At 55.4% G+C, this 26,833-nt stretch overlaps 1 protein-coding gene across 3 annotated transcripts; it reads right to left on the bottom strand.

The window, feature by feature from the left end:
- Positions 1 to 239: 239 nt before the first annotated feature.
- NECTIN2 (nectin cell adhesion molecule 2) lies at positions 240 to 26,147 on the bottom strand. 3 transcript variants are annotated; one of them, XM_054588585.1, is made up of 9 exons: positions 25,861 to 26,147; positions 15,893 to 16,282; positions 12,093 to 12,389; positions 10,812 to 10,929; positions 10,445 to 10,593; positions 4,017 to 4,170; positions 2,176 to 2,239; positions 1,947 to 2,033; positions 240 to 1,297 (listed from the first exon to the last, which is right to left on the bottom strand). In XM_054588585.1, the coding sequence occupies exons 1-9, from the start codon at positions 25,952 to 25,954 to the stop codon at positions 1,031 to 1,033; spliced, it is 1,620 nt and encodes a 539-aa protein (XP_054444560.1). In that variant the 5' UTR covers positions 25,955 to 26,147; the 3' UTR covers positions 240 to 1,030. The 3 variants fall into 3 exon arrangements, with proteins under 3 accessions (XP_054444560.1, XP_054444561.1, XP_054444562.1); XM_054588586.1 differs by having other exon boundaries at positions 4,044 to 4,170; XM_054588587.1 differs by lacking the exons at positions 240 to 1,297; positions 1,947 to 2,033; positions 2,176 to 2,239; positions 4,017 to 4,170 and adding an exon at positions 6,188 to 6,915.
- Positions 26,148 to 26,833: the final 686 nt, after the last annotated feature.

The raw sequence follows: 26,833 nt of genomic DNA, 5'->3' as shown, positions 1-26,833 counted from the left end.
ATTATGTTTTTGGTTTATGCATTTTTGCTCATTATCCCCTCACTTAATTATTTTTTTCATGTCTGTGGCTTTTTTTTGTCTGTAACCCATCTTGACTTCTAGTCTACTGGTTGCCTTAAGCCCCAGTCCCCCGTTCATTATTCATCATGTTTCACCCTCCTCCCCTGCACATCCCACAGAAAACCAGAGTTGAGAATCGGTCAAAGTATAAATTCATATTTTGTAGATAATGCCATATTACAAAACTATCAGATCCCCCCAACCCAGGTGACCGTGTTGCCTGCCCCCCCCCCCAGGGAGATGTTTGGGTCCCATCCCACTGGGCAGCAGTCAAAGGACTTAGACGTCTTCAAAGTAACAGGAAGTTCTCTCAAGGCAGGAGCTAGCAAGGCACACTCTGCATGATGCTCACCCAATCTAGTCCTGGACTGGGGCTTAATTCCCTGAAGACAGGAATTGGGGATGTGGGGACTCAGAGAGAGGTCTGGACCCTGAGACTCCTGCCTGCAGGAGGGAGAGGGGGAAGCTATGTCCTTGGGCTGGGGAATCCCTCCCCTCTCATCTTTGGGGAACAGATAGAGTAAGAGGGGGTGGGTGAGGCTCTGCTGCCTGGAGGGCTCAGGTCTGAGCAGCAGGGTGCCTGCCCCCTATGTCCAACCCAGCAGAGCTATTGGGAGTTTAGTGTCTGAGGACAAACCAGAGGCTAGGGTCTTTGGAATTTGGGAGGGGATTGGAGATGGTGGGATATGAGAGGTATTAACTAAGGTCACGGTCTTCAGAGTCCTTGGGTCAGAGGTTGTGCAGAAACATACCCCATCCCTTCCAACTCAAGAGAAGGTTGCCAGGTTTCCACTGTCATGGCCGGTTTCTCTGGGTCAGAGATCATGGGTTAGAGGTCATGATGGGGCCACTAAGGTAGAACTCACAGATAACATGCGTGTGGCTGGGTCAGAGGTCAGGGGGCACTACACCCCTGGCAGAAAGTCGAGGCATAAAGGAGTGAGAGGTGAGAGGCTAGGGCCATGCTGGCTCACACATACATGGCCCGGGACATGACAAAGCCTTTGCTCTGGTAGGAATCAGAGGGGCTAGAGTAGGACAGGGCATCATAGATGGGGTTGATCTTGTCCAGGTAGTCTTCTTCATCCTCATCCTCATCCTCTAGGTCCAAGGAAACCCTCTTTGAAACAGGCGGCCCTGGAGGCACCAGGATGGGGGACCCCAGGCTCGTGGCTCCCAGGAGCAGGGGCCCCGATCGCTCTTCCAGGGTGGGCAGCTCATGGTACCGAGGCATTTCCTGGGGGCGAGGCGGGAATAGGAGCCCAAGGTCACCTCCTGAGCATGGCAGAGAATCCCAGTCTGCCCCCGACTCCAAAATCCCGACCATCTGCCCATGGCGACCAGACCCAATCTCACCCCTTGTCACCTGGGTCAATAATGCACTGGGCCAATCATATGGCTTGTCCCTAATTTAAAGCCCAGAGCATGGACTCTCACCCTGTCAAATCCTCGGTCTCCACTTTGTCTTTTGATTCTTGACCCCAGGTCTTTCCCCATGAACCTTTATCTTCAATCTTGATCTCAACTACTTAACCTTAAGCCTGAAATAGCCCCTTAGCCTTGACTAGTCACAACTTCAATTTCTGACCTGTGACCTCCAGTAGACCGCCAAGGGGAGTGACTGTCTTGTCCTACAGCATCTAGACAATGTGGATGTTCGACCAATCTTCATGGACCGAGTGACTTTATACTCTAACCTCATGTCCTTGGACTTTTTCAGTCATGACCTCCCCCACTGAATTCTAAACACATCTCAATGCCCTAAGCTCTGACCAGGGATATAACTCTGAACCTGAATTGTGACCTTTAGTGCTTGATCTCTTATGTCAGGGACTGACCCCAGGCCCTTAAACTGAACCCAGCCTCCTCCTCCCAAGAACTCCTACCTGCTCAGCGATTGAGACACCAGCATCGAAGTAGGGGGTCTTGAGTGGGCTGTGCTCTGAGGCCCCAAGAGTGAAGAGCTGGGAGGGCTGCAGTGGGAGGGGGTGGGGCAGGTCAGGACTCCCAGAACAGCCGGCCCCTCCCTGCAGCCCCCTCCTCCCAGCCCTGGCCTTGCTGGGGAAAGGTGGGTATGGAGGCGGGGGCGGCCTGGGCTCCAGGCAAAGCGCTTACCATCTCTCGCTCCTCCAGCTTTGTCTTTGGGGTGGGCGGCTTGTATGAGGGAGGCCCCTCCAGGCTGTGGGGTAGGAGGTAGGTCGGGTGGAGGCTCAGACCCGAGAAGCCCTCCTACCCTGGGGCCAGTGCGCAAGCTCTCCCCTCTGCCTGGTATCCCTTTCCACCACCCCATTCCCCCTGCCCGGCTAACTCCTACTCATCCCATGAATCTTCTTCCAGGAAGCCTCCCTGATTCTCCAGGAGGATCAGGATCTCCTGTTACATGGTCACATCGAGCAGTATACCTCCCTCTCAGGCGCGCAACTGGTTTGTATCTGAAATGTTCTTTCTGAGGTCAGTCAATGATTGTACCCAACTGTGAGCAATGTGAGGGAGAAAATGACATCTTTGTTCAACAAGATATTCCCAGAATCCACTATGAAGAATTCAGTGAATATTTGTTAAAAGAATGAATGAGTGAATGAATGAATGAGTGAATGAATGAAATGCTTTCCTATCCTTCAAGCTATGTTAAGTTCCCTCATTCTACATACCCACAGACCAGAGCACCCTGAATACGTAATAATGATAGGTGCTTAATATGCTTTCAATACCCAACTCAGATACCCCCCCTCCAGGAGGCCTTCCATGACCCTGTGGCCTCTCACAGCTCCCTCAGGCTCCCTAGCCCATCCCTGGCCATGCGGGACCATCATCGCCTGGGTACCGTCTGTCTCCTCCAGACTGTGAACCCCCAGAGGGCAGGGCCAGGGCCACCTCAGGCATCGCTGGGTCACAGCATTGGCTGGGCACAGGAGCAGATGGATAACAAGCTGTCGTTTTGCATTGACTAGGTCGTCAGAATAACTTAGGGAGCTTGTTACAAATACAGATTCTGAATCCTTGTAAAAGTTCTGATTTAGTGAGTTTGGTGTAGGTCCAGGAATATGCATTTTTTAGGAGTGTTCCCATGCCGCCTCCCACTGGTTAGTGTTATTTCAGAGCCCTTTTGCCCTCAAAACGCTTATTTGCTGGATGAATTTCAGCAAGTGATCTCAGCTCTTTGAACCTGTTTCTTCTTTCATGAACGGTTATTAGCTCCCTGTAAGAATTTATGTTTCCATGATATATTTATTTGTGTGGACACTTCTTAAATGTTTGTCTCGTCATTGTATTCCTAATGTCCAGGGCCTGTCCTGGCTCTGTGAGGGTGCTTTTTGAATACTTGTTGAGTCGATGAATAGATGTGAGGCTTTGTTGAAGTTACACATGTAAAAATATACCTTGCCAAGCCTGGCACATAACAAGTGCTATAAACAGAGAAGTGTGGCTAGTTTTCCCCAATATCTAGGCTCCTCCTTTCTGACGCTAATAAAGATTTTAGCTGGGCACATGCCACCATAAAGAATAAAGACTACATTTGCCAGCTCCCCCTGCTTCTGGGGACAGCCATGTGACATGTTCTGGCCAATGGAAGTGAGAAGTGATGGGTTCCCTTAAAGGGCAGCTGAGTACCCTCCATATCTATTTCCTTTTCCCACTGGCAGGAACTAGGGCTTTGAGGCCAGGACAGCCATGTCTGGTTGTCAGATACGTAAGTAATGAGAGAAGAGCTATCTTGAAATGTGAGCAAAGGTGGAGCAACAAGATAGCAGGAGCCTGGGCTCTGGTAACTTCACAGAGCAGGGCTGTCATACCCATGCTTTATGAGCCAGAAATAAACTCTCCTCTCCACGCTACATAAGTCATAGTTGTTTTGAGTGTCTGTGTTTCACACAGCCATTAGGGATGACTTTCTCCCCACCCCCCGACCCCCAGCCCAGGCTCCCCAATTCTGGGACCCCCTGCCCATTACTCACTCATCCTCCTCCTCTGCCCCCTGTAACCTCTGTTCCTTCCGCTGCTGCCGGCAGATAAGGATGCCTGTGGCGGTCACAGCAGTAGCAATGATGGCAGCGATGATGCCCCCGATGATGCCACCTGTGGCCCCTGCACCTGCTGTGTTGGGGGACTCTGCAAGAAGAGGGACAGTGTAAGGGGATCTCCATGAGGAAGCCACAGCCCCTTATTCCCTGCCCACCTCCCCAAGTCACCACCCATCTGTCCACCTCAAAGGCAGGGGGCAGACAGTCCTTCGTTTAGCTACTCCTTACCGAGCACTTTTTGTGGGACAGAGTGGTGAACGAACATACAAAAGTCTCCACCTCCATGGAACTCAGGTTCCAGTTGGGCAGGGAGACCAGCAGTACAGAAACAACTACGAGAGCTAATATGCCAAGTGGCATTAATTGATGTACAAGAAAACTACACAGTGGGGAAGGTGACAGGAAGTGACAGAGCAGGTAGTCAGAGGGCCTTACTACAAGGTGACATTTGAGCAAAAACCTGAAGACGCTGTACGGGGTGAGTCTTGAGAGCATGAGCGCATTCCGGGCAGAGAGCGGTGGCAGCCAGTGCAAAGGCCCTGAGGAGGAAGCTTTGTGTTGTTTTTAAGAAACAGCAGGAGCAGAGTGATGAGGGGAAGTGCAGAGGCGGGAGAGGATGGGAGGGAAGTGGTGGGGAGGGGAGTGGATCTAAAAGGCAGAGAATTGAGGGGGGATTCTGGGATTGGGATCACAACCCTCATTCACTACAGGGAAGGGAGTCATCCTGGGCAGAGGGTCAGGCTCCTCCAACCTAACAGGAAATGGCTTGAGAGAAGCTCATGGCCTCCTGGGCTTCTCCTGTGTAGCACTTTGCACTTCCTAAAGTTGTTATTGGAGCAATTACCTCTGCACTTGCCAATTTCCACACTAGGCTGTGAGCTCCAAAGGGCAGGCTGGCTCTGCTAGATGTGTAAGGAGGGGTGGGCACAGGCGCTCAGGACCTATTATATGCCAGTCTGACAAAATTCCCGCCCCTGCCCTCTCGTGGTGGGGAGAAGGGGCGGGGGATGGGAGGGAGTGGTACAGACAATAAACAACCAGAGGAAATATCGCGTGCAAAAGCCCCATCCACAGGCTTCACCCTCACTGGTCCATGAAGTCCACTTCGGAGATCAGGAGACAAAGCCTCCCAAGGAACCATGTCTGGATCCCTGGACTGTCCTGATTTCCACGCTTCCTGTTCCACGGCCGGCCTTCTCGGGAGGGTTTGAGCGTGGGAGAGTAGCAGAGTAATTGCCGTTCAGCCCAGACCCGGCCACCCTGAAATTACTGTTACTGTTGTCGTCCTTGCTGACTGCGTCCCTGGGAGGGCAGGGCTATGTCTGCCCTAGTTACCGCTGTCCCCAGCGGTTTAGTGGAAATCAAAATTGGGAGAAGTAAACTCACCAAGCCCTGCCCGGCCGCTTGGCCCAGGCTGGGCACTGGAGCTCTGCCTACAGAGTGGCGGCCTCGGGAGCAGAGACCAAGCCCACAGGGCGGCCGTGCGGGGTGGGGGGCACAAGTGGTGCCTGGGATTTACCCCTGCCTCACCCATGCGGCCACCTGGCCCCCAGCCTGGGTTTGGTGGGATTACGTGGGCTACTGAGCTGCAGCCCCTCCCTCTCAATCACCAAAATTCCCTCTAGCTGTGGGGCCCCCAGGGAAAAAGAAAGAGGAAGGAGGCTGGGAAAGGCCACTGAGGTGTGGAGAGGTGGGACTTTCCTGTTTTCTCAGCAGCCCCGCTTGCCCTGCGCCCCGTCCTCAGCAGCCTTGGGGAGGGGAGGTCGGGCCTGAGCTGCGCCCACCTCTCCGCCCCACCCAGGATCGGGCCCTGGGCCGCCTGCGGGGCCCAGCAGCCCGGCCTCCCGCTGGAGTGGCTGCTGCACCCGGGAGGCAGCCTGGAACCTTTGAGTCTAAGCACGGCAGCCTCTAAGCCCGGATCCCAATCTCACCAGCCTCGGGGGTCTCAGCATCAACGGGTCCTTCAAGGACCCAAATGGTAAGAGCCCCCCAACCTCCCCAAGGCCAGCCCCGCCAGGCTCCCATGGCCTGGAGTCAAGTTCAGCTCTTCCTACCCCGCCCCCCCGCAACAAGGGGGTCCAGTGTATTACAACACACCCCCGATGTTTTCCTGCAAGGCGTTTATTAACTCCTGAGTGTCACAAGGCAGGGGCTGGGGCAGACCAGAGCCAAAACCAAGTCTGGCGGGGACGGGGGCGCCCCTCTGTGGGCCCCTTTCCCCTCCCCCACGCGGCCCTGGAGGCGTAAGTCCAGTGTGTGAATATTCCACCTCCCTCTGCATCCCAGGAAAGTGGGAGGTAGCATCTGAGTTCCAGTGTCACCCGGACAAACGAGTCCAACCAGTCTGGAACCCTTGGCTGGCACTGGTGGGCTCTGTCTCTGTCTGTCTGTCTGTCTGTCTGTCTCGGGGGTCACACATAAACCGCCCGTCGGGAGATGAGGGAGCCGTCCAGCTGGGACTCCATGTCGTCCTCGAGCGCCGGGGAGGGAGGCAACATGAGGCCTTTCTCTGCCTTCTCCTCCTCTTCCTCATAGCCCTCTTCCGAGTCCTTGCCGTCCGGCCTCAGGGGACCAGGGGTGGTTGTGGTCCAGAAGACGGGGCCCCCATTCTCAAACACTTGAGTTTTCGGATTGTAGGATCCTCCGTCGCTGTCTCGTCCTTCTCCTCCTGCTCCTCCTGCTCCTCCTCCTCCAGGGCTCTTCCTCCTCCTCCTCATCCTCAGCAAGATGAAGGCCAAGGACCCCCCAGCCAGAAGCAGCAGCACCAGCAGTGTCCCCCCCACGGCCCCCCACACCATTGGACCCTCGTCTCGGGGAGAGGCCCTGGGGGTGTCTGAGGAGAGAGGAGGGTGAGAGAGAGAGAAAGGGAGACACGCGGTCAAGAGGATACATCTGGGGGGGGGGCCACTGAGGGGGCAGTGACAGGAATTAAGGAGATGCCTCCGGCGGGGCTAACGGCGAGGGTGGGGAGAGCCGACTCGCTCTGCTGCCGGCTGGAGCCCCCGGCTGTGCCCTTTCACCTGCCCGGTGCTACTAAACTTGCTAGACAACGTTTCAAAAACCAGGTGATTTCACTGAAAATTCCAGATTTCATTTAGGGGGAAAACAGATCTGGCAGCACCAGGGCCTCACGTCCTCCACCTGGTGATGGGCTATAGCCAAGTGAAGGCTGGTGGCTGGGAAGGGAACAGAGTTCCACACGTGACCACCAGGTCATTTGCCAGGACCCAGTGGGTGTGTGTGTGTGAGCCCTTGAGGAGGAGCTCTGAGGTCGCGGTCATGAAATCCTGGGGCAGATCGAGCCGGGGAGGGAGACTTGCCTCCTGCTATGAACGGGAGGCGGTCTGACTCCCAAGCTCCCCGCGCTTGAGAGGAGGAGGACTGAGAAGGGCAAGGGACCTCTGGAGAACTCCCCGCATCGAGCGTTGGGAGCACCTGGTCTGGGCCATTGCTGGGGCTCAGGAAGCCCGCTGTCCCTTCACCCGCTAGTGCTCCCTGCTGTGGCTCAACAGGAGGGGGAAGCTGGGGCAGGGCCGAGAAGGAAGCCAGGGAGGACTGAGGAGGGAGGTGTAAGAATGAGGGAGGGGGCATTTGGACCCCACACCAGGGACAGACCTGATGCAATGGGAACCTTATCACACAGTCCCTCTCCCCACCCCCACCCCCTGCAGGCAGTGGGCCTGGGGGAGAGACCAGAGGGATCCAGTTACACCAGAGCCTCCCCTCCACCCCCACCTCTGCACACAGAAGGGGCCGGCCCTAGGTCCTGAGGGCATCGGTTCCTGGGTGTTTTCAAAAAGGGGGTCCAGACCCAGTAAGCTGTCAAGTCAGTTTAGTGACTCACAAGCACTAGTGAAAAAAGTAGAAAAAGTGTACCTTAAGTATGAGAGGTAAGCACTATTTTGTGCACCTTTTTAGGGGGGAAATATTTGTCTTTCCCTGGACACTAGGTGGGGGCATGAAGCAGACTTCGTCCACAGCGTCGGGAAATTGGCCTCAGTGCCTGTTGGAACATGTTTGTCTGTTTCTGGGGGTGGTATTTTGAGACAGCAGGTGAGTGTCCCAGTGTCCGTGGGTTGGGAGATCACCGAAATCTCCCTGAAGTGACGTCGCGCCTGTGGTGTGGCGGCGCACCGCGCCTACACTGTTGTGAACCCCAGACTATGTCTGTGACAGCATGTCTGGGTCTGCATGCTTGGGGGACGCGGTGTCTGCGTCGCTGAGACCCTTGGGGAGCGACTCTGCCAGGAGCGGGGAGTTTTCTCTCTGGGCGAGGCTCTCTGTTGGCAAACTCACAGCCTGGGTCTGGACTTCTGTTCCTGTTTCTGTTGGCGTCTACCTGTAGGTGCATTTTTGTGATGATGTTTTTGACTGTGGGTGGGTCTGTGGTTACCTTTGGGCCAGGCAGCGGGAGGGGGTGTCTTTCCTTAGTGTTCAGCCTTTCTCTGGGGGTGTGACTCTGTGTACAGCCCACGGTACCCTAGTTCTTGACGGGCCTCTGAGTGTGTGTTTCACTGGGTGAATACCAGCAAGGGGCTGAACTGTGGAGCTGATGTGTTCACATTGGCGGACAACCTTGGCATTTCTGTGTGTGTGTGTGTGTGTGTGTGTGTGTGTTTGGGGAGCATATTTTTGTGACTCTGTGTCCCTCCAATGACCCTCAAGGGTGACTGCATCTGTGTTCTGCAGGCGGCACCCCTTGGAAGTGCCTACTGACAGAGTGTGGGTGGGGACCCGTTTCTCGGGTATGTTTCTGGGTTAGAGGTTCAGGGGTGTATTTCCAGTTGGGTGCCATGCTAGGTGGGTGGGGCTGAGCTTTCTGGGTGTGCCTTTGAAGGCAGGGACTGTGCCTCATCCACCACAGTGTTCTCTGCGTTAAGGAGAAAGCCCAGCCAAGAGGAAATATCAACAAGTATTTGTCAGATGACTATTTGTTGAAAGAGAATCTCTGTAACGGGGTTTTTGGAGAGTTTCTGAGGGTGTGCACCCCGAGACTGTCGTGGACTTTCTCAGCCTCTGTATGAGTGAAGATGTAACCACGTGCGAATTGTTGATTCTCATGGTCCTTTCCCTGGCCGGCGCGTCTGACAATCGTGTCTCCGTTCAGGTGTGCTCATTTGTGGACCCGAGTGTGACAACATGCTGAGGGCAGGCCAGCTGTCCCTCTCCGTGTGTTGCTGTGACAGTGTTTCTGAGTAGGTCCATCATATCGCCCTGGTGTCTGCATTCCTGAAGAGGGGCCTGTTGTAACTCGGGTGTCATGTCTAGATGTGTGTGTGGTGTGAGATTGTATCAGCAAGGGGGTCTGCTCCCATCTGTCTCTAGCTGCAGGGGTATGTCTGTCTCCACCCGTCTGTGCAGCTGTCAGGCCATGGTTCCCGTGTCGTGTTTGCACAGGTGTGTGTCACAGAGAGGCATGCTAGGAGGGTGTTTCCCAGACTCTCGGGCTCTGGCTGGTTGCTGTCTGGCTTTGTTCGGTGTCTTGGCTGGTGCCCCTGCCCTCTTGGGCTGTGTGTCACGGTGACAGTGGGGTGTGTCGGTTACGTTAGAGGCGAGTCTGTTGATTCCTGCGCATCTCGAAGCACAGGGAGTCCCTGTATTGTAGATGGGGGTCCTCCTGGCTATGGCTCTGACAGGAAGGGGACTCTGTTCCCAGCCATGGGGTCAGGGGGTGTCTGAGTCTCGGGGAGCACGGCCCTGTAACGGTCTCTGCCTCCCTCCAGGCGTGTGGGTCTAAAGTTGCGATCTTGACCCCGTTTCCGTCAGCCTGTGCGCTAGCTCAGTTTGCCTTTGTTCTTTTCCTCTCCGGCTATGTGCCCTGGCTCCATGTTTTTGAGTTCACATCAAGGAGACTCGGAGAACTTTCTACCCACAGACCCATTTCACACTTTACTAATTACCAACTCCAGAAACACAAATGTTCCAACATGCACTGAAAGCAGCATCCAGATGGTAATGCCCAGCATTCCCCGTAAGAAATCCGCGTTTCTGTTCCTTTCTGTCTGGCTACCTGACGTGTATCTCTGTGGGAGCTGTGTGGTTCTGCGGGTGTGCCTCACTGTCTGGAGCCTGGGGCACGTCCCTGTGTCTCTTTCTGAAGACCCTTCCCGGGCCCTACTCTCCAGGAAGCTGCCAGGACATGCCTCGGCCTCTAAAACTCCTCTGCCAACACCTACCCTGTCATCCCCATCCAGATCCCACCTGGGGGCAAGAGAGAAAAGCCACAGTGCCCTCCTCTCCCATCAGTGATGCGGGTCTGGGTCCCACCCCAGCCGGCGACATAGCCTCCCCCTCAACGCAGCCCCAGAGCCAAAAGAGAGGAATGACCCGGTTGTCACGTGCCGCCCCCGAGCCCCGCTCACCTCGAACGAGGACCGCCTGCTCGGCACGGCCTGTGCCCAGGGCGTTGGTGACAGTGCAGATGAAGGTGGTGTTGACCAGTCTGTCCACCGAGTAGATGATCAGCTGGGGACCCTGGCCTTTCGCTGAGGCTGGTAAGTCACCTGAAGTCCTGGGGGGTGTGGAGGTCACATGAGGGAGCAGCAGGGTCCACAGAGGAGCACTGGCCTGGTCCCTGATGACGCAGCCCTCAGGAGCCAAGTTCCAGGGACCTAACGGTAATTCTTGAGACCCCCAACTGCCAGCTGCCTCCTTTTGGTGGACTCATGGTCAAGGCCCTCAGCCCCCTCCTCCCTCAGACCTACGAATCGAGGCCCACCCAGGACTCACGTGCTCCAGTCATAGCGTGTGGGCTCTGGGTTGCTGCGGACGTCACAGTTCAGGGTGGCTTCACTGCGGCCGAGGTACCAGTTGTCATCATAGCCGGAGATGGAGACCTCGGGGGGGTCTGGAGGAAATGGGGGGGACTGGCTCAGAGGCGGGAGAATCCCAAAGGGGCTGATAGCTGAGCAGATAGAAGGAATCCTGTAGAAATGGGAGGGGCTGGCAGGAGGGGACCCCCATGGAAACTGTCAGGGGCAGGTCGGTCTGCGCCGTGGCGTCTGTTGAGGCCAGTGCAGACGCTGTTCAGAGACCACTCGGATCACTGTGAGCAAGTTTATTTTTTCAGTGCAGGCAGTACCTCAGGGAGCCACTCTAGACGGTGTGTGTTATTTCCAACACGCCCAGAGCAGATAAGGGAGTCTAATTAAACCTTGGTTTAACAGAAGGCATCGCCTGGAGGGCAGGGTAAAAAATGCTGGGGTACGGCCCCGGCTGGTGTGGCTCCGTGGACTGAGCACCGCTGGCCTGCGAACCAAAAGGTCGCCAGTTCAATCTCCAGTCAGGGCACGTGCCTGGGTTGTGGGCCAGGTCCCCAGCCGGGGGTGGGCAAGAGGCAACCGATTGATCTCTCTTGCGCACATCGGTATTTCCCTCCCTCCCTTCCGCTCTCCCTAAAAAATACATAAATGAAATCTTTAACAAAATACTGGGGTCTGGGGTGTGTCTGCAGGGTGACTGATCGTAAAGGTACCGGGGGCAGGCCCGTCGGAAGAGTGCCAGGGCAGCCTCTCGGGTGATATTAGGGGCTGCCAGTGTGTGCGGCGTTGGGAGGCGCTAGCGTAGAACCCGTTGGAAGGGGTCAGCACTGACAGGGCCTGGGGAGGCTGAGAGGAATCCTTTTGGGGGGCAGGAACTGGTCAACAGGACCCAGGAGTGAACATAAACAGTGTGAATGGGTGTGTGTGTAGATGCTGTTGGGTTGGGCAAGGGACACTCAGAGGAGTTGATACAGAGTGAAGGAGCCAGAGAAGCTGTTGTTGGGGGCAGAGTGTACCACGGAGGGTGGCCGCAGGGAGGGGCCTCATGAAGCCAGTGGAGACAGCGCAGGGGCAGCGGGCGGGTGTCGCCTGGGGGAGCCGGTGTCGCAGTACCGGCAAGGGGCAGGCAGGCAGTGCAGAACGCGGCCCAGAGCCCAGGCAGGCCACCGTCAGGGACAGCGCGGACGGTGGCCTAGAGAGGCCAAGGCGGACAGGGTGAGGGGTGCAGCCACCATCCTGACGCACTCACAGCGCACAGAGAGGATCACAGGCAGCAGTTCCGGCTCCTGGAAGGTCTCGTGCTCTACTTTGCAGGTGACCTTGACACCATCTGCTTGGCTCGAGGGCACCACGGCGTAGCGGCTGGTGACGGTGACTGTGCCGAACAGGGGCCCTGACACCTCGCTCTCTCTGGCTTCTCCGTCCAGTGGCGAGAACCAGGAGATCCGGGCGGGTGGGCGGCCCCCTGAGGAGACACAGCGGGCCACGGGCACAGGCTCCGAGCCAAGGGTGACCTCCTGCGCGTCAGCCTGGTTCTGGGGCTGGACTGGGGGGAGAACAGAGGGGGTGGTCACTCCCCACCTGCGGACATTCAACAAACACGTCAGCAGCAGAGCCCCGCATGCCTGGGTCCCGATCCCAGCTCTGCTGCTTAGCGGCTGCATAGCTTTGGGCAAGTAATTTCCCAACTCTGACCCTCAGTTTTCCCTTTTGTAAAGTGGGGATAATAAAAGTACCCACTCCACAGAATTGTTGTAGGGACTAAACAGATACCCAAATAAACTGAACAGTGCCTAGCAATCACTATTCTACCCAAGTGTTAGCCATTATAGCATATAGCCATTACATCTTTTCTGCTCTGCTAGAAAAGCAGAGTGTCCAAAAGCCTGGAAGAGGCTGGGATTTAAAAAGAAAAGCTAAAGCAAAATAATGTGGTTCAGGGGTCCAACTCAAGTGGATACTCCTTTTCCTCTAATGACCATGAGATTGGGGTGGCAGAAGCGGGATAAAAGCAGTAAAGAAACCCAAAGCTTGTAATATTTTTGCCCTCTTCAACCATCCTCTTGGAAAACATGGAAGAATATGCCCTGGCCAGGTAGGTTAGTTGGTTAGAGCATTGTCCTGATACGCCAAGGTTGCAGGTTCAATCCCCGGTCAGGACACATTCAAGAATCAAACAAGGAATGCATAAATGAGGGGAGCAACAAATTGGTCTTCCTCCTCCCCCCCGATCCCGCCCTGCCCTTTCTCTCTCTCTCAAATCAGTGAATTAAAAAAAAAAAAAAAAAAAGGAAACATGGAAAACCATTAGGAGGAATAAAAACCTCCATGAGGAACAGTGCCAACCCATAGTTATTGACGTGTGTCCATAATCAGACTGTCTCCTGAGCTCTGACATCTCCGGTTGCCTTCCGGGCCTCGCCGTCTGGGTATCTCCTGAGCTTCCTAACGTGGTATAGCCCTCCTCTCCTTTCCTCTTCTTCCCCCTTCTCCCCTGACCCCCACAGCCTCGGGTGGGCCTCCCCACATCTTTCGTGGTCGCTCTCCCCCTCCCATCTGTCCTCCGACCGCTCCAGGAACTCCAGCCCCCCGCCCCGCCCCTGCTCCTAACCCACTGTGGGGTCGTGGCCGCCTTACGCCTTACGCCTTACGCCTGACATGCCCTGGCGTCCCTTCTCCTTGGCTCGCTCTCCTTCCTTCCCCAGCCTCACTTCCTCAAGGGAACTTTCCTGACACCTGACTCTTGCTCGATAGTGGCACTGGCTCCATTCAGGAAAGCAGAGGTTTGGCTGCCCCCTCTCATGCCCTCTGTGTATCTCTTGAACAGAACAAAAAAAACAAGAGACCTTGGCAGAGGGTCGGGGGAGAAGAGTTTTGAGTTGATTTATGTGACACCACTGTACTTTCAGCTCCTTAAAAAGAGAAGTGTTTACGCAATAGTAAAGGGTAGACCTCTCAAACTCTCTGGGGCCGAGAGGGGGAAAGCAGCGCCCAGAGTGACATGGCTTCTGGGAAGTCACGGAGGAAAGGTGGGGTTCCAGGGGGGTGCCGAAATTTAGCAAGAGGTAGCATCCTTTGAAAAACGCCTCCCCCGATTCTGCCCCATTCCAGCGAGTGGCTGTGCCAGTCACCCTCGTGCTGGAGCCAGAGGCTGGGAGTCCTTCCTGACCTTCCTCCTTCAGTGCACAGACAAGCGCCTGCTCTCGCCTAAAAGCAGCGTATATTCCACTCTCTTCTCTCCACCCCTCCGCTGCTTCCACCTCTTCCAAGGCAATGCCTTCTCTCATCTGGCCTCCCAGCTTTCATAGCCCTTTGTCGTCCCCTTGAATGCCCTCCCCCCAGTTTGGTCTTTTAATAATTTCAACACTCTGATCAGGGTGCTCTTGTGGTCTGAACACTTCCAATGACTCCGGATGCAGTCCAGCCCCCTTGCCTCGGCCTAGGAGGCCCACGCAAGCCCGGCGCTGCTGGTTTTCCTGCCTTGTTGAGGGTCATTCGAGTCCTGGCCATCAGCCTCCCCAGCCTCCTTTCTGTTCCTGGGACGTGCCAAGCTCGTGCTCACATCCCAGCTTTTGCATGTGCCGTTCCCTCTGCCTGTGTATACATTCCTCTGCTCGTGGCTGCATGCCCACGGGTGGCTTTCCTGTACTTCAGGACTTGACTAAGAGGCTCTCCCTGACCATTCTATCTAAATAAGGCCTCTTGGGGCCTGGCTGGTGTGGCTCAGTGGATTGAGCACTAACCTGTGAACCAAAAGGTTGCCAGTTCGATTTCCAGTCAGGGCACCTGCCTGGGTTGCAGGCTGGTTTTCTGGTTGGGGGCATGTGAGAGGCAACCCATAGATGTTTTCTCACACATTGATGTTTCTCTCCCTCTCTTTCTTTCTCCCTTCCACTCTCTCTAAAAATAAATAAATAAGAGCTTAAAAAAAAAAAAAAAAAAAAAAAGCAGCAGCAGCAGCAGCAGCCCTGGCTGGTGTGGCTCAGTGGATTGTGCGCCAGCCTGCAAACCAAAGGGTCGCTGGTTCGATTCCCAGTGTAGGGCACAGGCCTGGGTTGCGGGGGCAGGCCCCCAGCAGGGAGCACGTGAAATGCAACCACACATCGATGTTTCTCTCCCTTTCTTTCTCCCTTTCTTCCTCTCTCTAAAAATAAATAAATAAAATACTTAAAAAAAATCTTTTTAAAAAAATCTAAAAAAAATAAGGTCTCTTACTATGAGTGATATAACATTCTGGTGTTTCCTTCGTCCACTAATCTGATTATCCTCTGGCTTTACCTCGAAAATACTTCTACCCCCTCCCCCGCCACTGCCTCTGCCTTGGTCTAGTCGTCATCACTTCCTACCTGGACGTATGCAGTCACCTCCTCTGAGGCCTCCCAGCTTCCACCCTTGCCTCCTATGTGCAGCTGGAAGGAGCCTATGAAAACCCAAGTCCCATCACACTGTTCTCTGCCCAGAACTTTCCATAGCTCTTGTTCTCCTAGGTCAAAAGCCAGACTCTGCACGTGGTCTACGAGGCTGTCTACGATCCATCCCCTCCTGGACCCTGCCCCTTCCTACTTTTCCCCATTCACGCACCTCCAGCTGCACAGACTTCTCGGCTCTTCCTCAGCTAGTCCAGGTGCTCCCTGCCTCAGGGCCTCTGCCTGAACTCTCTTCCCTTAGACAGACCTGCAGGGGTCCTTGACCTCATTCCAGTTTTTGTTCAACTATCACCAGACCGCCCTGGCTAAAATTGTGGCCCGTTCTGCTCCAGCTTCCGTAATACCTATAACCACCTGACTCGCTCTTCTTTTTCTTATTTTTATTTACTCACTGCTTTATCCCTAGAGTCTAGAACAGCTCCTGGCACACAGTAGGGCCTCAGAATATATTTGTCAAATGCCTTGTTGCCTGCTGTACCCAAAGCTTGCAGAACAGCCCCTGGCAAACAGCACGTGCTTAATGAATATTTGCCAGTTAACTGAAGACTGCGGAGAAAGCAGAGAGAAATGGACTCACAAGGCCGCTCTCCCGCCTCCCTGCCCCCCCGCCGACCCTGCTCACCTATGGCTCTGAGCCAGGTCACCCCACGACTGGTGCCCTGGGGGAACGTGGCAAACTCGCAGGAATAGTTGCCCTCGTCCTCCACTCTCAGCCCCTGGAGGACCAGCGTGGCGTCCTGCATCTCCGAGCCTGGCCTGGCCCCGGGGCTCTGCCCCATGGTGAGGAAGGATAGCCGCTCGCTGCTGAACTGCGGGCTGGGGAAGCTGAGACCATGTGAAGGGTGAAAGGCGGCCACACTCTGGGTTTTCCCGGATGGTTCCAGGCGTTGCCACGTCACCTGTGAGACGTTGACTTTAGGTCCTTGTGACAGTAGGTGGCATGGCAGCTTCACTGTCTCCCCCAGGCGGCCCCGCACCTCAGGTGGCATTTGAACTTGCCCATCCTGGGCTCCTGGGGAGAGAGCAAAGAGAGAGGTCGGGTGGGGGAAGGACCCAGATACTCTAGGCTGGGCAGGGCCGTTACTGAGGGGGCCCCATGGGAAAACACAGGCCCCAAATGCAGTGCGCGAGCCTTCTCGAAGTTCCAGTTCCAAAAAGGCCAGCCAGAAAAGATATTTGGAGGAACACTAGGGACACCTGAGTCTGGACTATGTTATATAGTATGGAATTATTGTTAATATTTTTAGATGTTATGAAGCAATTACGGTTACCCAGTATTCCCTTTTCTTAGAAGATAAAGGGTTGAAATGTCCTGTCTGCAACGTGCTCTCAAACATTTTCTCAGCAAACACCAAAAAAAGGTATAGAAAAAGCGATGGAGCAAATGTGGCAAAATGCGACCCACTGTCCAGGGTAGTAGGTGGCGGAGGGGCCATTCTCCCAACTCATGTATGTTTGAAATATTTTCTTACCAGACGTTGGAAGGAAAAACAATCCTCTGAAACAAAATCAATTAAACAACTAAAAACCTATCGCAAAATAAATGTTTAAAAAAATTTCACATGTGAGGATTGTCTTCATCCTTTCTTTGCACAGTAAGGTAGGTATCTTCCCTCACCTTTCTATAAAACTAAAGCTCTCCTAGCCTATCTTTTTATTAACCTAGGCTGATTGAGATATAATTCCCATTCATCCACTAAAAGTGTACAATTCAGTGGCTTTTTGTATATTCACTTGAGTTGTGAATGTACTGCTATAATCTATTTTAGGACATTTTTATAACCCCCCAAAGAAATTGCTGTACCCATTAAACTGTCACTTCCTAGCAATCACTAATCTTTCTGTCTCTATAGGGCATTCCATGTAAACACATGGCCTTCTGTGGCTGGCTTAATTCACTCAGCATAATGTTTTCAAGGTTCATCCACGCCGTAGCATCTCCAGCACTTGAATCCTTTTTCAGGGCCAAATAATATTCCACTATCTGGGTAGATGGCATTTTCTTCTTCTTTTGGGCAATTATGAATAAAGCTGCTGTGAATGTGTACTCTTGAGTACAAGTTTTTATGTCAACGTATATTTTTGTCTCTCAGTTTATCTTTTGTTTTCTCGCTTTTCATAAAAACTGGGAAGAAAGACAATGTTTCTCTGCTGTGCCAGGCAGTACCGCATGGCCACCGAGGGTCCAGACTGCCCAAGGTTGAATCCTGGCTCTCCCAGGACTTGCACGCTGTGTGGCGGAAAGGGGGCCCGGCTGCCTGCCACTATGAAAGCCAATACTCAAGAGGCAGGCGCTGGTGTAAAGGGGAGTGGTTTATTCAGATGCCGGCCATCTGGAAGACAGCGGCTAAGCCCATCTCCACGTCTCAGTGGAGGTAGAGGTTTTTATAAGGAGGGAGAGGGGGACAGAACGGAGAAATCAGGGGAGGGGGTTGAAAAGTTCTCTACATGTCAGACTAGCACAGTTCATTCCAATAAGGCAACTGCTGGTTTAGTCATCCCGGTTTAGTAATTCCTGGATTCCCGTCTTCTTGACTATATGTCATCCTGGCTCCAGGGTTGAAGGTCAACAAATCTCTCAGAGCTGGGATGCCTGAGGGTCAGAGTCTGTATCTTTGGAAGTTAGTTCCTAGGACTCTTATACAAACATGCTGTTATCTACAAGCTACATATTAGTCAGAATCAGCACTTACAGAAACAATGTAAAAGAATGGTGGGGTGAGTAACAAGTTGCCACCATTAACAATTTTCCGAGGTCAGAGCTGTGTGATCTTGGGCAAGTCATTTAACCTCTCTGTGCCTCAAGGCCACAGGAAATCCGAGACCAGTGCTTGTTAAATAAACACAGCCAGCTAAGTATAATTACAAGTGGCGCTTGACACTCAGCTTTGAGGCAAGGCCAAGGGCACACACCCTGTTCTCAAGGGACAACTGCTGCCCAGCTCTCTCTGACCCAGCTTTTCGCCTCACCCAGGAACCCAGGGCAAATTAACAGGCGACCCTAATGAGAGGGTGCCCAGCAAAAGGCAGCTTCTCAGGTGGGGCCAGTCCCAGGGACTTTTGGAAGGGAGCCATCGGTGAAGGCCATTTCGTGACATACCCACAATCTCATGAAATACCTACACACGTCCACAACTCATACCCAAGGGCGCTAGCTTGGGAGAAGGGGATGCTCCCTTCTGGAGGGGTCGCATTATAATCTCAGGAGTGTGGGACTCTGGCCCTAACCGGGCTGGCTCAGTTGGTTGCGCACCATTTTGCAAAGCAAAAGGTCACTGGTTTGATTCCCGGTCCAGGCACATGCCTGGTCTCGGGTTCAGCCTCTGGTCTGGGTGTGTGCAAGAGGCAGCAGGTTAATGTTTCTCTCCCTGTCTTTCTCCCTCCCTTCCTCTCTTCTCTAAAAATAAAAAAAAAATAAAATAAAAAAAAGAGAGAGCACGGGACACTGGCCCCGACTGGGTAGCGCAGTTGGTTAGAGCAAGTCCTCATGCGCCAAGGTTGAGGGTTTGATCCCCACTCAGGGCACATACAAGGATCAACCCATGAATGCATAAATGAGTAGACCCACAAATCAACGTCTCTCTCTTTCCCTCTCTCTCTTCCCCTCCTCCCCTTCCTCTCTCTCTAAGATCAATAAATAAGAAGAGTGTGGGACTCTGGAGCAGACCACTGGGGGCTTCCCTTGGGCTCTTTCCAGGTGGGTGACCTTGTCCCTTCATCTGTAAAATGGGGATGTTTTAGCTGCCCTGCAGAGCCCCTGGTAACAACTCTACAGAGTGACTTCCTCTCCGAAGTCTCGCCCGGCTGGGTACGGCCGAGTCCAGCACGGGAGGCCAGCCGCCCGCTCTCGCTGGCATTTATTTTCGGCCCTCGCAGCGTTGTTTCAGACTGAACCAGCAGTACAGAAGAGTAAATGTCCAATGTCACACAAAAACGGATGTGGGGTGGGGTGGGGGACAGCTAGGTGCAGCTGAAGTAGGGCCATCCCCTTCCCTCAGGACACGGGTGCCAGGACCCTTCACCCACCTGGCCCCCACAGGCAGAATGTGGGATGAGAGGCCCCAAAGGCGGTGCCGCTTTCTAGCGGGGTGAGGAAGCGAGGACACTCAGTCAGGAAATAACATCCAGGCCAGTGAGTGACAGAGAGCAAAGTAGGGTGGGGCCAAGAGTCCGGCTTTCTCCTGGAGGCAAGTGGGAGCCGGGGAGGGTCTCCTCAGTAGGAGAACGACTTGGCTTAAAACAAGGGGGTCTGAGGGAAGGTGGAGCTGGACCGAAGTGGATTATCAGGTAGCAAAAAGGCCTGGGAAAACGGTGTGGACGGAAAGACCCAGAAGTTAAGACTGAAGCTTGGTGTCGAACTTGAAGGGCTTTGGTGAAGGGGAGAGGACCGATCCTGGGAGAATGTGCTCCCCGGCTGCTCTTTCCCATTCTATGCAAATCCAAATAGCGGCTCAACAAACAGGCCCTGGGTGTTACCATCAGCGCCTGAGGACAGGGATTTCTCTGTCCTATTCCTTTCTTATCCCCACAGCCTACACCTCAGCCTGGCAAGCAGTAGGTGCTCAGTAAACACTGCTGACTGAGTACCAGGCTCTGTGCCACACACGTGCCAGGCGAAATCAGGCACCTGTCCTCCAGGAGTTGACATTCTAGTGGGGAAGACACATAGTGAAAAAAGTCATCACCAAGGCTGTTGGGGAAGGACTCAGAGCAGGGGCCTGATCCATCTGAGGGAGGCTGGGAGGGCTTCCTGGAAGAGGAGACCCAATTCCTTTCCAACGGAAACTGAGGTCCAGGCCCACAGAGCCCCACACCCCTCTCTGGGTTCAAGGTGCTCCCATCTCTCTTCTAAGGGAGGCTGCCCTCCCACACCTGGGAGGCTTTGGAGGGTTAAAACAACCACCACCTACTTTTAGTTGCTTGTGTGGCAGATTCCTCAGGTAATTTTCATCCCCAATACTCACTCTCAGAGGGCCACTAGGTTCTACGATCCTGCAGCTATAAGGTTCCCATTCTACGTTTCTAATTCTGAATGAATGGACAGGATGGCTCAGTCCCTATGGCATTAACAGTCTACCTTTTAGGCATTTCCACTTCAGTAAAAGGATCGGGATCCCAGGGGTGGCGTCATCCCTAAGTCCCCTTTCTCTCATCCCACGTGCAATCCATCAGGGAACTGCGTCAGCTCCATCTTCAAAATACATCTACAAGCGGACCGCACCTGACCCCTGCACTTGCACATCCTGGTCAGATGCACTGCCACCTACTTCCTGGGTCACTCCCCTCAAGGAGGATGGCAGTTGTCTCTCACAGTCTGGTCACACGAGCAGCCAGAGGGGCTCTGTTAGAAGCTACAGCAGATCCAGCGCCTCCTCTCTGCTCTGAGCCCTCCTGTGGCTCTCTCTTGAGTCAGAAAAAAAAAGCTCAAGTCTTCACAGCGACCCACAAGGCCCTGCACAGCGTGTGCTCATCCTCTCTCTGACCTCACCTTCCACCCTCTCCGCTTGGCTCCCCCCCCCCCCCCCCCCCCCCCCCCGCTCTGGCCACATCAGCCTCCCTCCTCACTGTTCCTCAAACACATGATGCAAGTCCCCCCTCAGGGTCTCTGCACTCACATTCCCTGATCCTGGAGAGCCCTTTCCGCATGTTTCGCCACAGCTCCCTCCCTTACTTCCTCCAGGTCTTTACCACCCTAAGATAACAACAAAACTTTGTTTTCCCCTCTAGCCCCTGATGTATCTTCTTCACTAGAAAATCAGTGCCGGGGGTGGACGAGGGGCAGGGATCTCCGCCCTCCGTGCCTGGTTTCCCACGGCACGTCCAGAGCCCAGCACAGTGCCTGGCACACCGTGGGAGCGCCACAGACGTGTTGAGTGAATGACCGAGAGGAGGATGGGCAATCAACAGTGTACTAGACCACACAGGCTGAGGCTGAATGCAAGCTTGGCCTTTTTCTTGAGGGCACTGGGGAGCCATAGAGAGTTATAGGCAGGGGTTAGGTTTGTGCTTTAGAAAGAGCCCTCGGAATGGAGTGGGGCCAGGACCCAGGGGAAGAAGAGGCACATGGACCAAGGTAAGGGCAATGGAGATGGAGGACGAACTGGACTGGAATGCGCTCAGATGCTGGAATGGCTGGGAAGACACGGATGCTGACAGGCTGTGGGGGTGAGGGGACGGGGCAGGGGTGGGAATGGGGGTGAGGGGACGGGGCAGGGGTGGGAATGGGGGTGCCTGGATGCTCTGCCATTCAGGTGGAGGCAGGGGAAATAAAACCAGGAGGCCCCCGTGTCTAGCAGCTCCTGGGCTGGTGCTCGTGCTGACCTTGGCCAGGGCATGGCCAGCCCCACAACAAGGGGGAGAGTGGCCGTGGGAACACCGACTTCCCTCAGGAGGCCAGACCGGTGATAGCTTACTGAGGTGTCAGCTGGGTCCCCAGACATGCTTCCTTTCCCTGTGGCCTGGGCCTGCAGGTTTCCTGTGGTGGCAGAGTGGGGTACATCATGGAAGCCCAGGGGAAATCTTTGGAGGGCAGGGACACTGAGCCTGAGCCCCTGAGAGCCACAGAAGGACAGATAAGGCAGAGGGGACACAGTGACTTTGATGAAGGGACACAGTGACTTATGGAGCCCTGGAGGAGAAGGGGGCTAGGGGGCTGGCTTGCAGGATCTCAGCCTGGGCTCCTACCCAGCTGGCTCCGCGGGGCTTGGCTCATCCCCTCCAGACCTACAAAGCCCAGCGTGACCCGCCCTCTCCCACAGGGCGAGGCCAGACTCCAGCAGGCCCTTGAAGGCCAGCGTGCTCTGAGCGCGGGCCTCAGCTGCTGCCTCAGCCACCTCGTTAATTAATTAATTGCATTAATCACAGTGCCCACCCCCACAGCGGACATCCGGGAGCCAGTCTGGGAGGGGAGCAGCGGTCAGGGTGTGGGGCTGTCTGCCTCAGCCTGGGCTTCTGCACCTGCCTTCCCTTTCTGCAGGGGCGTGATACCCTGCGGGCCTCCTCTGTGGGGTTCTGCCTTTCTAAGGGTGACTCTCTAGGGCTGCTCTTCCTGGCGGAGCCCCTCAGACAGAACCCCTCACGCGCTGCTCTAAATGTTTCTGTTTCTCAGGTCCTGTCTCTCTCTTGGCATCTGGTTCTTAGGTTCCAAATCTGGCCCCCGTGGGTCCAACTCCCAAGGGCTCTGGTCTCCACCTGTCTCTCTCACAGTCTCCTCACCCTCCTTACCTGTGTCTCCCAGGAGGCCCTGGCCTCTGCTTTGTGTCTCTCCTACTCTCTCTAACAGCTTTATTGAGATATATTCCCGACTGTAAATTTGCCCAAAGCATATGGTTTCAATGGCTTTTATAGTGCTTTCATAGATTTGCCCATCCATCAGCTCCATCAATTTCAGAACGTTTTCACTAGCCCAAGAAGATACCCACATCCCTTGCTGTTCCCATACTCTCGCCTCTGTACCTCTGTCACCTATGGTGTCGGGGGTGCTGGGTCCGGGTCTCCCAGCCTCTGGAATCTGGCTCTCTGCAGCGACTCCCTGGATGTCTGATCTCTCAAGGTTTTCTGGTCCACGTCTCTCGGGGTCTCTGTCTCTTGTCTCAGATGCTGTGATCTCCCTGCCTCCTGGGTCTCCCCATGTCTCTCCATAATTCTGACACACTTTCTCCCTGCCTGAGCCATCTCACCGGGTCCCCTCTTCTCCTCCCCCTCTGGCTTCATTTCTCTGTATCTTGGGGACATTAAAAATGTAACAGTGTCCCAGGCAGGAGCGGGGGAGCTGGCTGGCGTCCCCAGCTCCTGTCCCTCCCATGTCCACCAGTCCCTATGGCCCCCACACACCGCTGGCCTTGAGAAACCTGTGCCCTGACCTCCCAGGGTCACAGTACGTCCACTAGTCACAGAAGGAGTTCTTTAGAGCTCCCTGCCGGCCACCAAACCTCTAAGTCTCTCTCCTTAGGCTATTTTGCCTTTATCCTGGGGTCTCTGCCAGTCCCCTTTCCCCTGCCTTTCTCTCTCCCATCCAGTGTCTTTCCGCCTCATCCTTTCCCCCACCTCTTGGCTCCACTCCTAGGTTTCTTCCCCCATCCTGCTCTGTTTCTGTCACCTCCCTTCTGTCTGCTTCTGTCCTCGTCCCTGTAGGTCTCTCCTTTCCATGTATCCCTCTCCCTGTCTCCTCTCCCCAGTATGAGAGCGGATGCACCCCCTTTGCCAGTCTCCCTTCCCTAATGAAAAGAGACAGCAGGCCTGCAGTCCCCTCTGCTCCCATCCCCCTCCACGACTGGGGCGGCCTGTCTGACATGGACGGGCAGGGAAAGCGGGAGGCCCAGGCGGTGCACCCTCATTTGTGCAGGCCCAGCAGAAGGAAACGGACAGCTGGGGACAGGTAAATAGAGACGGGAGGAAAGGAAAGAGGGAGGGAGAGAAGGGAAGAGAGAAAGAGCCCAGAGATGGAGACAGATGAGGGACAGAGAAAGAGAAATGAAGAGAAGAAATGGAGGAGAGACTGTGAGGGAAAGAGGGAGAAGGACAGAGAGGGAGAGAGAGAGCGAGAGAGATACAGGGACAGAGAGGGGGAGAGAGAGAGGAAGGAAGAGAGGGAGGGGGGAAGAGGCAGAGAGAGAATGACAGCAGAGAGCAAAGGCACAGGGATGGAGTCAGGAAAGAGGAAGGCCCCCTCCTCAGGTGCTAAAAGCTTTCACATGGGATCAGCAAGAACTGAGAATTCCTCCAGTGGTCCTGCCAGAAAGGGACTCTGATCCGTTTTACAAAGGAGGAAATGGATGCTTAGAGGCACTTTCTGGAGCCTACCCGGTAGAGCAGGGCCGAGAAGCTGAAGTCTGCAGTCTGGCTTCCCAGGGTGGGCCTGGCTCTGGATCCTGGGAGAGAGGCTTACTTGCCCTTTCCGAGCCTGTTTCATCCGAAAAATGGGAACAGGTACAAGACCTGTATCTTAGGGCAATCTACGACATTCCATGGGATCGTGCACCAAGTTGAGGCCTGATTCAAAGGGGAGTCTGAGCTTTCCTCCAGAAGGAGCAGGCCCTGACCTCACATCCCTATTTGGCACATGATGATCTTAGCCAAAAGGTGAGAAACGATCACATCCCTGTCTCTGACACAGAAGGGAGAGGCAGGGAATGGAAAAGACAGTACCCAGCTCTGGATCAAGGTTGGGAGAAAACTCAGAGACATGCTGGGGAAAATGAGGCCAGAGGGGTGACCCAAAGCTCCTCCAAGACCCCCTTGGGCAAACGCTTGGGAAACCCAGAATCCTGAGCTTCCAGTTGGGGGATAAACAGTCGGGTCACCTGCAAGGGGCGGGGCCACAGCCTGCTACACCTGTTTCTTCCCAGCCCCTCCCTCCACAAGGGGCTGCGCCCCTCCCGCACCGGGTTTGGGGGTGGGTAACTGGAAGGGGCTAGTGGGCTAGGCAGAGGGAGGGGCCGGGGATTAGGGCGGCGTCTCCCCTCTTCCACCTCCCGCACGGCTCCGAGGACAAAGGCTCGACAAGACGAAAGATAAGGTCCCGAAACTCCGGAGTCCGGAATCCGGGGCCAGGAGAGCTCCCGCGGGTATCTACTCCGGCTCGGTTGACGTGAAACCGGAAAAACTTCCCCGGGGACTTCCCGGCGAACGACTCGAAAGAAAAGGGAAAGGTCCCGGCCTTCGGGACTCGACCTCTTACTTCATCTCCTAGTCCACCCAGGCGGCCGAGCCTCCAGCTTCCAGGCAGAGAACCTCTGGCCCTCGATTAAATCTAGAACCCAGGATCCCTGCCCACACCCCACAAATTTGTAGCCCACGACATAAGGCTTCTTCTACCGCCCCTCCCCATTCTAACTGGGACCCACAAGGCAGAGCCCTCCGCTCACAATTAATCCGAAACCCACAAATTGGAGCTCCTGCCCCCAATTCTACCAGAACACCAGGAGACATAGCTCCTAGCCTTCATTCTACCTGAGGCCCAAAAGACAAACCTCCCAGTCCCTAATTTTTTTGAAGCCCCGGAGTCAGAGGCTTCAGGTGCCTGAGGCCCCTCCCCAGGTCTCCTCAACTCTCATCCTTGCCTCTCCAGGGGACCTCCACATCTGGCCCTGTGCCCTCAACTCCCCCGGGCCTCAGATGCCCGACCCTGGGAAAACAAAAAACGGAGGGTGATCTCGTCTCGTCGACGCGACCCTCCTGCTGGGGGGAGTGGGAGACATTCCAGAGGGAGGAAGCGGAGACGGAAATCCAGATCCAGATTAACTGCACGGCGCGGGGTGGGGAGGGGGCGAGAGGCCTAGGGTTTAACCCTTCAGGCGTCAGAGTCTGAGGCAGGGGTAGGGGGTAACGGAAGTCCCGTGTAGGTCGGGGAGTTGGCATTTAGAAGGGTGTTGGGGATGAGAAGGATGCAGAGGGGTAAGGGTCGGAGTCTCAGAGAGAGAATGGGGTGCGTGGGGGTTGGAGTCGGTGGGGCCAGTCAGGAAAGGGGCCCGCGAGACAGGGGCTCGGTGAACTGGGGGAGGGGTGGCGAAAGCAGCTCAGGCTTCCCCCACTCAGAAGCTGGGGCGGGGTTGGGTCCGCGCGGGGAAGGGGGTGTTTGTGGTCTCTCACCGGTCCCTGGGAGCAGCAGGAGCAGCGGCAGGAGCGGCAGCAGCGGCAGCGTCGGAAACGATCTCGACGGCGGGAGGGCTGCGGCCCGGGCCATGGGGGGCCCGGGGAGGGACTGAGGCCGGGCAGGGGCCTGAGTGTGGCTCTGCGTGCGCCAATCGACTGGGCAAAGGAGCAGGTGCCTGAGGGGCCCCGGCTCCCCGGCCGGTTCCCGCTGTGTTCTTCTCTCCCGGGTCTGATCTCGGTCCCGGCTCTCCCGGTTCCTCGCCTCTGGTCACTAGCCTCTTTCAGGCGGTTCGGACTCGCTGACGTCACAGGACCCACCCCCTTCCCTGTCCTCCCCTCGTCCCCCAGCCAAGCTGATCCAGGCTCCGGCCCCGCCCCCTCATGGGATTCCAAGTTGCCGCTCCCCGGGATTCTACGCCGGGCCCTCCCAGCTTTCGGCCCCGCCCCTTCCCAGAATTCTACACTCTCCGTCCTCGGGTATTCTGTATCCGCCCCCTCCCAGGCTTCTGCACCTGCCGCTCCCCAGGATTCCATGTTCGCCCCTCCCCCAGAACGCTCTTTACCCTCTTCGGTGTACAAACCTCGCCCCTTCGTGTTGTAGCCACGCCCCCTCTTCTGCCGGAGAGCCTCACCCCGGCCCGGCGCCCCATCCCGTCTACTGGCCTCTCCACTAAGGTCCTACTACGCCCCCTCCAGGCTTCCGGCCGTCCCCGTACCCTGCTCCCGCCGCGAGTGAAGCCACGCCCCCAGACCCTGCTCTCCGTGGTTTTTCGGTTCCGTTTTTTTCCCGGGAAGCTGGACGCCTGGTCTAAGCCCCGCCTGAGGCTCTAACCCCGCCCACTTCAGCTTTAGTCCGGGCCCTCTTGTCACACCTGCGTGAGGCATGCGGCTTTTCATAGGCTCGCCCCCTCTGAAGCCCCGCCCTCGCGCTAGGACACCACCACACCAGCCCCGCCTCTCGACTTTTATT

This window comes from Pteronotus mesoamericanus, unplaced genomic scaffold (assembly GCF_021234165.1).
Source record: "Pteronotus mesoamericanus isolate MK-2021 breed Mesoamerican mustached bat unplaced genomic scaffold, CSHL_Meso_final scaffold_137, whole genome shotgun sequence".
Taxonomy (NCBI): Eukaryota; Metazoa; Chordata; class Mammalia; order Chiroptera; family Mormoopidae; genus Pteronotus; species Pteronotus mesoamericanus.
This window is presented reverse-complemented; position numbering and strand designations above follow the sequence as displayed.

Bases quoted from the DNA above. Each gene is read 5' to 3' on its own strand.
- NECTIN2 (XM_054588585.1), bottom strand. From the start codon at position 25,954: ATGGCCCGGGCCGCAGCCCTCCCGCCGTCGAGATCGTTTCCGACGCTG. The intron at 10,930-12,092 runs GTGAGTGCGTCA...CATTTCCTCCAG, and splicing joins TGTGATCCTCTCTGTGCGCT to ACCCCCCCGAGGTCTCCATC. The intron at 10,594-10,811 runs GTGAGTCCTGGG...CACACCCCCCAG, and splicing joins ACACGCTATGACTGGAGCAC to GACTTCAGGTGACTTACCAG.